Source organism: Asparagus officinalis, chromosome 8, assembly GCF_001876935.1.
Source record: "Asparagus officinalis chromosome 8, Aspof.V1, whole genome shotgun sequence".
Classification (NCBI taxonomy): Eukaryota; Viridiplantae; Streptophyta; class Magnoliopsida; order Asparagales; family Asparagaceae; genus Asparagus; species Asparagus officinalis.
The window spans coordinates 105,351,659-105,361,698 of NC_033801.1; the positions used below are offsets into that span (position 1 = coordinate 105,351,659).

At 35.8% G+C, this 10,040-nt stretch overlaps 1 protein-coding gene across 1 annotated transcript in view; it reads right to left on the reverse strand.

The window, feature by feature from the left end:
- LOC109820653 (probable ethanolamine kinase) overlaps window positions 1-4,435 on the reverse strand; it is a 10,110-nt gene extending 5,675 nt beyond the window's left edge. Inside the window, exons 1-4 of the mRNA XM_020386832.1 lie at window positions 3,992-4,435; window positions 1,692-1,783; window positions 1,249-1,355; window positions 500-605 (exon numbers count right to left, since the gene is read on the reverse strand). Coding sequence (XP_020242421.1) covers window positions 500-605; window positions 1,249-1,355; window positions 1,692-1,783; window positions 3,992-4,185 — 499 coding nt within the window. The 5' untranslated portion in view covers window positions 4,186-4,435. The remainder of the gene's footprint in view (window positions 1-499; window positions 606-1,248; window positions 1,356-1,691; window positions 1,784-3,991) is intronic.

The window sequence follows — 10,040 nt, forward strand, 5'->3', positions numbered from 1 at the left end:
GCCGAAGGAGGTGAGAGAGAGGCGAGAGAGATAGAGGTGGAGCTAGGGCACGGGTCGGGAATCAGAGAGGCGAGAGAGAAAGAGTTGAGATGGGTTTTTGTTTTATGGTTTCGGGTTGGGTTCGGATCGAGTTTAGGTAAGGATTTTCTAAAATGAAATAGCACTATTTACCGCTGTTTATCGCTTTTAAGCGCTAAACAACGCTATTTGGCGCTAAACACCGCTTTTGCGAGTAAAAAGCGGTTTTTTCCACCACAACACATCGCTATCTTTTTTATCGGAACAGTAAACCACCGCTTCCGCAATTAGCGGCGCTTTTTGCCGCTTTTTACAACACTGATGATGAGTCTTTAATTGCAAACTCCCTAACCCCTACGTTACAAATTTTTTTTAGCATAAGAAAAATCCAATTTACATCTTTTGCGGATAATAACCTAATGTAAACATCTCTACATCGTCTGATGGGTTTTGCACATAACATACAAGTTTAAAAGCTTACCCGATGGAGAAAGCGTGCGGGCATTGATGAAAGATTGAACCATGCCATTTTGAAATAGTCCGAGTAGCTCAGCACCAAACCCTGCAGCTGAAAGATGTGGCAGGGCCTAATAGAAATAACATATAAATGCATGTCAATAACAAAAAATTTAAATGTAAAAAACAATATTAGCAAAGTTCATTAAGAATATAACCAAAAAGTGTGAAGCAACAATTCAAAGGATGATACTATGACATTCTGAACAGAAATATGTCTCTATGAAAATAGCAGATAAAATATAAAACAGAATATTACTTCCTACATGTCTTTTTCTCATATCATACGTGTTTTTGGGAATTTCGACAACGGTCAGACGATAAACGCAGAACCGGACGAATCTTAGCTATTCTACAAAGAATTGAATAGACTAAGAGGAATTGAGGGATTACTAACCATACGTATCATGTCCAAAGTATCACAACCTCTTCTATAAAAGAAACGAGGCTGAAACACTTTGGAGGGGGTATCTGTAGGCATCAAAAACTTCCTATACAATTTTACGTATAGGAAGAAAATAAATGATTAATAAATTATTGTTTAGGAAAAATAAACAGAAAAAATAAGCATGTATCATAAAAAATGATCATAGTTCACAAGAACAGTCACATATACTGCAACAGAATCAACAATACACAAGTAGAGAAGTCTTAGTATGAAATTTGTAGATTTCTCACATCAAACTTTTGAAGAAATAAATTGCAAGGACCCACCTGCAACTCTCGCTCACGATCAATCACCAAGTCAGTATTCGGACCATACAATCGAACTGTCAAAACCGCATCATGGTCATTGGCTTTTGTCACAGAGACCTTCAACACTGCGAGAATTAACAATGAGCTGCCATTAAAGTGAGTGATTCAAGAAAATATTATGCACCACAGATATGTGCATGCAACATGTGAACCAAACGAAAATGCAATTAGAGATCCAGAAAGCCACTGTGGAAACATTAGAAAGCACAGAGATATGGTCAAAACATTCAAACAAAATGTGAAAAAGGTTTATAATCCAAAATAAGAGGTGAACAAAAATTTTGCTTGATGTTACATCAAATTTTAGAGTACATGAATGATATTTTCATCAAAAAGGTCAAACTGTTGAAAAGAAATAACTGTCGAAAAGAAATAGTAATATATGGAATAAAAAAGCTTACATTGATTGGTAATACCACCAGAGACGGTCTCAAGGGAGAAGCAAGAACTGTCAAGGGACGACCATTTCTTAAAGAGATCCTTGCACAGCTCTCTAGAGAAGCAAGAACTGTCAAGGGACGACCATTTCTTAAAGAGATCCTTGCACAGCTCTCTAAATAGACAAAAATGGATTTTCTTTGTCAAGGGACGACCATTTCTTAAAGAGATCCTTGCACAGCTCTCTAAATAGACAAAAATGGATTTTCTTATCAGAATAACAACTTGATGATGGACATTGGGAAAGAAATTACTATACTTTAGGGTGGCAAAAAATCATTCACCCTCAAACATGAAGGAAGGTCCAGGAATACAAGAACATAAATAGAGCAATAGTCCCAAAACCAAATAAATAAACAAATATTAATATGTATGTGCTCTGATGCACAGATACTTCAAAAACATTCCAGCAACTGTCGGGGTCAATTGGGTACAACTACAAGCTGAAGCCTTTGGGGTCTACTTTGGTTCATTTTCATATGTAATATCTTACAGAATATGGACGTTTAAACCCAAAATCCGCACTCAAAACAAGAAACATTTTCTCTTTCTCTCAACATTCATAGAACTTATCCCCAAATTGAATGCACGTTGCTTCTTGGTTCACCTTCCTTCTCCCCTCCTCTCCCATCTTTAATCTCTTCTCTTTTCCTTGCTCCACTCACCTCTGACCCTCTAGTCTCTTCTCAAACAAGACAATGAGACAACTTTGACTGTTAAGTGTCAGCAGCAGCAAGAAGCAGCAAAAACGAAGAAAAAGATATGTGAAGTTTGATTTAGAGTTAATTTCATCTAACAAAAAATTTACATTGGAGTTTATTAATATACGAGGAAATTAGGAGAGGTGAAGCTCCAACCATTAAGAATTGAAGACTGTAAACTAACAAATGCTTCCAACAATAGGCTGCAGAAAATGAATCATTGAGGAATTAATCACAAAGCAAATGAAATAGGAAAAATAACCAAATATGTGCCGAAATATCTAAATAATAAGTCAGTCACATAGCATAAGCTGTCATGTCTACCAATCATGTTCACTATATATAACCTCTTGAACAGCAAACATCAGTTTGTGCATGGCAAATGTTGCGACTTAATCACTTATGCAAATACTTGACAATAGAAGACAGATTGAAGGGAAGTTGATCACGAATAATCAGATTGAATCTATCAACTAAGTACTTGAAACTTTATGCGATTACCGAAGATATGAGTAGCATGCTATCCCTTCTTCATCAAATTCCAGAATTTCACTATGAAGTTCCATTCCGAAAAGGAAATTCATTAAAAAAAGGACATGGTTATACTGATCCAAAATTTTCTACCAAGTCCTCATATTAATAACCAGGCTTAATCCTCTACTCTTATTGCATGTAGAGCGTTAAGAATCCTATCTCTAACATCTAGCTTTTATGGGTGAGTTTTAGTTTCTTAGAAATGGTATCAGAGCCGTCCCAACGCTTCTGCAGTCCCCGCGCCAGGACTGCGAAAGCGTGGTGGTATATTACGGTCATTTAGTCTCACACTCACTAATTGAGGAGTCAATTGCGTATTTATAAGAGATTTGAATTCCTCCCTCTACCAACTAGCTTTTAGGAGTGAGCTCTCCTAGGTCACTTACACAGAGTTTGCAATTAGTAATTTTAAGAAAATGAACATGGAAGTGATGATACAATCATAAAGACATTCCTTGCCTGTAACTGAAACTTGGTGTGATATGAACAAGTTTAGGAGGAATTTAAGATGGAAAGAATCATATTTTGCGATTTCTTGAATCAAGCAAACTATCTTAAAAAAGAAAGTTATTAGTTCCAAAAACTAACAAAGGAAAATATGCTATTCCCTTTTATCAAAATTTGCTTGTCAGGTGACCCGTTACAAAAGTAAGAGCTACAACATTACATACAGAACTGATAACAAGATTTGACTCATACCATAAAATTAGAAGCATGACTAGGGAAAAAATCGAATATTTGAAACATAATCACAATCAGAATCAAGAATAATTCAAAGCCTCTTTCATGACTTGCATGTTCCAGAATCAGTCTAATCTTCTCTCGTCACATTTCATCTTTATATTATTATATCATTAAAATTAAGAACTTTAAAATCCATTCCATACAAAAATGAGCTCAAGATCCAATTTTGCGTAGCAAACAGTAAATAAACATAGTAAAAAATAACAAATAAAATCTCAAATTTGCAAATAAACAATATTCACCAAAACCCTAGAAAAGAGAAAATCGAGGAGGAAGGAGCTTACACGACGTGAGGCTTCATTTGGGGAAGAGGAAGCGAGATGTTGATAGAGATCGGAGACCTTGGGATCGACGGCGCGGCGGCAACGGCGGCGGAAGAGGTAAGCTTACCGCCTTCGGTTTCTTGAATCGTCGGCTGCTGCTCTCCTCCTGCTTCCATGGCGGTGACCAGATCGCGTATCTTTGCTTCGGCTCCCATTTCGTTCTTTGAATGGGACACAGTAAGAGAGTAGAGGATGAAAAGGCGGCGTGAGATTAGGAGCCAAAACTCAGCCCTTGGGAAGTCCTCGGGTTTGGGCCAGCTCACGTGGACTTCGAGGCCTCTGATCAGCTGTCTGTTGAAACAGCAGACAGAGCCTTCAGAAGACAGATGCCTACCTTTCTTTCCGCTCTCTATACTAAAAACAACTAATACAATTGTCACTGATTGTTTATTTGCATTAAAATAAAATTTAAAATGTGAAAATGATACACTATCAGTGTCTCGTCATTTATTTTATAAAGATAACGTGCGAAAGTGAAATAAAAAAATTACCATACCAACTTTAATACAATAGGTGTTAGTTAGTCTTTAAATTTTTAGAAATAAAATATATATTTCTTATTATTTAAACCTTGTTTTTAGTTTCTTCTATCACGCACATGTATATCTACATCAATTTTATCAAATTTAAAAAGAAAAATTACTTAAGGACTCAAAATATGGGACCAATAGGGGGGACAAGTGTGACGTCCCCTTCCTATTGGATAATGAGTTGGTCATCATTAATGATGACCAACTCATTATCCAATAGGAAGGGGACGTCACACTTGTCCCCCCTATTGGTCCCATATTTTGGGTCTCAAAAAGTATCTCTTAACATGCTCTTTCATCTTCTCTCTTTTCTAACCAATAGTTATCCGGCCATTTTTTTTTTCATTTCTTGAACACTGTCCAGCCATTTTTTTTTCATTTATTGTACACTGTGCAAGTAATAAACTATATAAGAAGAAAGTATAACAAGGCATATAAATAAAATTAATAATCGTTAATTCAATATAAACAGTAATATATTTGTATAATTTTTGGTCATACGCAGTGACTAGGGGTGCTAAATTGTATTCGTATTCTAGAAAATATCCGTATCCGAGGAAATGTCAGTAATCATATCCATTAGGATACAGATATGGTTAGGGGTATCCATCCGGGCCGGGCAAAACCGAAGCCCAGACCCGTGCCCGGTTGCCCCGGGCCGGGTCGTGGCCCAGGCCTGAGCGGGCCAGGCTCCGGAGCGGTCCGTTTTTTTTAATCTCTTTAAAACTCCAATTTTACATAAAAATATTACACAAAATTTTAATAAAAAATAATAATATTATTAACCACTTGAAATTATATAAATTACAAATACAAAAAATTATAAAAAATACAAATGATAAAAATAACTTCTTTATTAATAATCAGTAAATCCTTTACAAGTATAAATTTATTTCGGAATTCATCGCATCACAATAGATGAGTACATCCCAACTAGGTTGGCACCTACTCACCTATATCACTATCATTTGTAATTGTTTCCAAAATAATTCATTATAAAATTTAACTAAGAAATAAAAATTATAATTTGATGAATATTATTTAATCTTTATATCAATCTGCTAGTCTCAATTCTTCAAATTTATCTTCAATTCGAGCCAGCTGATCGATGTCTTGCGTTCTCTTCTCGTGCCTCCACCAATCTTGTAAGCACATCACCGCCTGTACAGTATATGGATCTAACGATGTCTTGTGGTCGTCGATCGAACGTCCCTGCTATGCTGAAGGCAGATTCCAAAGCTACCGTCGAAACCTGTATTGTTAGTAAGTCACGAACCATGGTAAAAAGTACAGGATATGAAACTGATCCATATACTCTTCACTATTGCAAAATATCTAAATTATTATTTTTACATTTAACTAAAGAAGCAGATAAATATTCATCTATTTTAGAAACCTCCAATGATGATCCTATTGTACCCTAGAGGGGGGTGATTAGGATCTTAAGGTAATAATTGTGTAATAAAATTAAGACAATGCAATACACCACAAAATAAAAAACCAAAGTAAATGAGATAAGGTTAGAGATCGTTATCCAAGTGACGCGCGATGTGTTAACGAGGTTCAGTCCGCTAACCAATATTCCCACTCCCCACTCTCGAGGAGAATCCACTACACAACCCGGTTTGGAAGCCGAAACTTCTTCTATACAACAATCTCCACGAGATCTCACAACCACACAATTAATCTCCACGAGATCAAGCTCACCACAGTAGCAAATGATATAAAATATCTCTCTTTACAATAACCATATGACAAAGAGAAAGATCACACTTGAAGACTGGGATGTGAGGTTGAAAACAGTGAACAACAGGAATGAAAATTTTGGCTTTTTTGAAAATAATAAACTAAACACCAAGGATTTGCAATGAGCTTGGATAGCTCTGAAGAAGGGGGTAAGAGGGTTTAAATAGGAAGAAGAACAGCATCAAAAACCCATACCCAAATCCCCCAAAATCCCTCAAAAAAGATTTTTTGATTCTGTACCAAAAGTGACAGTTGGGCGATCGGCGGTCGACCGTGAGATTTTTCGTGATCGACCGCGCAGGTTTTCAAAGCCAAGGAAAGATTCTGTAAAGTCTACGGTCGACCGCGACGGTCAACCGTGGAGACTACTGTAATCAGTTCGGTCGACCGTGGCGGGCGACCGCCTCTATTACAGAGAGCTCGGGAACTCCTGCGGTCGACCGCACAGGTTTTTGCTGGCTCCTAAGGGAAAAACACTGGCACGGTCGACCGCGAACTGACACAGGCTGATATATGGTTTAAAAGCAGTTTTTAACATTTTATAAAATCTATAAAAATACACAAATGATTTCTAAAAAAATATGTAACTTTGTAAAATGTTTTTAATACTAAAAAAACTGTTTAGAAAAGGAATTTTGCGAATAGGTCCTCATACTTGTGAAAAACCATATTTTATCAAAACCGTCAAAAAATATGAGTATGAAAATGTGTGTGTGATATCCCAATAGCTTCAAATAAAATCTACAACTACTTACCTACATTCTAGCACTAGAGAGAAAATAAAAACAACAAATATCTCTCACATAAAAATACATTTCTTGAGTCTTGATATTGCTTTTGAGTTGATAAAGCTTCTCATTACGTTTAGTATTCTTGATTAAACATTGCTTCATCACTATGCCTCCTCCTCCTTTAGATATCGTTGTTGTGGCTCATGTTCCATCCAATCCTCTATTAGATGGTACTAACAAGCTTGGTATACATATTAACTACAATATCACTCAACAAGCAATTAGTACCGATAATAGTGGTTGTAAATCATCATCAAAACATAAGGGCTAACAGATCCAAGTCCAGATCCACCAGTTAATTCAGCTACCATTGCATATCTATCAAAACTTACACTTTTACCTCAACTTGAGCTCAAAGAAACCGAAGCTATAAACTGCTGTGCAGCTACACCATGTTTAGCTACATACTCATCATATAAGGTTTGAAATAATTTCTAATAGCATTATGATGAGAAGTAGCAGTAATGGTGGATCCATCATCTAAGTCTATAATCTGATTACCATACAAGGATTGTAACAAACTTCGAATGCTAATATCCTTCAATTGCGGATCAATAAGAACCCCCAAATTAAAAATATGAGGAATAGGCCTAAAATACTTATTAAATTTGCTCTCCATTTGAAAAACTATAGCTCCAAAAGTATCATCCATATGACATTTAGCAAAAAAAAAATTAAATATTTAAAATTTGTAAAACAGCTAAAGTAATAGTTGGATAATAACAGCCAAATAATAACATTGTAGCATCATAAAAATTTTGTAACATCTCTTTTAAATCACTTATAATTATCCATTCCTCTTCAGTTATTCTATAGGTGCTACCAGAGCTAGAACTAGAAGAATAATAAGTAATAAAATCATATATAATTTCTTTATATTCTATTGCTACACTTAACATTGCTTAGGTGAAATTCCACCTATGATTAACATCTTTTAGAATTAGTCTAGGCTTTACATTTTTTTTTTACAGAATTATTTCCATCTTCTAATTCTTTGCTCAGAAGCATTATGCATATAAGTTACTGACCTAACTTTTTTCTATCATAGGTTTAATTTCAGTAAATGCACTTTGAACAATTAAATTTAAAATATGACAGATGCATCTAATATAAAAAGATCACCATGATATGGTAATGACAGAGTTGTTTTGACAAAATTAACGGCTACATTATTATTACTTGCATTATCTAGTGAAAGAGAAAATATTCTTTCTGAAATTTCTAGTTTCATAAGCTCTTCAATTATTAAATTTGCAACATTAATACTAGTATGTGACTCTTCAATTGTAATAAAGGAAACAATTCTTTTTAACATCTGCCAATTTTTATCAATCCAGTGTGTTGTGATGCATAAATAACCAGTTGGCTAAAATACTAAATTAGTATATTTATACGAATGTGTTTGTTAGTTTGATATTTTTAAAAACTCAGGCGACAACAAGGCATTAAAGCTCGTCCTTTTTGTCAATAAGACCTTTTTCTCAAAATTCCGACAAGAAAATTTGCTTTGACCCTCTACCTCCCAAAATTATTAAATATATGCCCAAAATTATCAAAAAGAATATTCATCCCTCCCCTCTCCCCCTCCTCCTCCTACTCCTCCTCTCCTCCCCTCCTCCGCCTCCCCTTCCCCCTCCAACTCCATCCCTCTCCCCACCCTCCTCTCCTCCTCATTGCCTAAGGCTGTCCTAGGCCTTTACTCTAACCTGCTCGAGCCTATTCACCCTCTATACAATGTAATCCTGGATCGATACTACAAGGCCCATGAAGATTAGAAGGCAGAGAAACTGAAGTCATGGAGCATGTTTATATTTGTGGTGATAAGTCGATTTTGTCGACTAGTTGATCTGTTGATTTTGTAGTTTATTATTATGTGTGTACCTGTGGAAGAGAAATGTGCCTTGAAAAACTTTAGATTCCTATGTTGGGCTATTATATTTTAGCGTATGGAAGAGGGATGGAGTTGGAGGGGGAAGGGGAGGCGAAGGAGGGGAGGAGAGGGGAATGGGAGAGAATGAGGAGGAGGAGGAGGAGGAGGGATGATTTTTTATTTTGATAATTTGGGAATATATTTAATAATTTTAGGAGAAAGGGGGTTAAAACAAATTTTCTTGCCGGAATTTTGAGAAAAGAGTCTTATTGACAAAAAGAACGAGCTTTAATGCCTTATTGTCGCCAGAGTTTTTAAAAATACCAAACTAGCAAACACGTTCGTATAAATATACCAATTTGGTATTTTAGTCATAACCAGTTTATGCTTTAGATGTCCAAATATCAGAAGTTAAAGAAAATTTATAGTTTAAACATTGAAAATAAGAAATTATTTTTACTTATTCCTCTTGATAATGTTTTAAAATATCATGTTGACATGTTTGTCGAGAAATTTTTTTAAATGCGGGGTAAAAACCATCTATAAATAAATCTTCAAATTCATCATCTTCTACTAATCTAAAAGGAAGTTTCTTAAGAATGATAAACCTGATGACGCATTTCCTGGCACGGGCTGCGTCATAACTCCAACTTTTGAGACTACCAGAAGTTGATGTAAAACCCCGAAATTTGCTATAATAAATATATGTGAATTATTAATAGTGAATAATTCTCTTATGATAAATAATTATATATATACATATATATATCAGATGAACGTAATTATCTGTGTTGAGACCCCATCAAATGTTTCTATGTGAGAGAAATCGAGTGAAATGACCAGCATGTTAAATGCCTAGCAGCAGGCATTTTTCTGCTGCGCGGTCGACCGACACGGTCGACCGTGGTGGTCGACCGCGTTGGTCGACCGCACAACGATCAGAGAGTTTTCAGGTTTGGGCTTTTTACGAATTTTTGTTTTGGTCTTATCGGGTTTTGGGTCGGGTTAGGAGATTAGTATACATACTAATCCAACCCAGGAGAGCCTCTCTTCATCTGAGACCTAAAACCCTA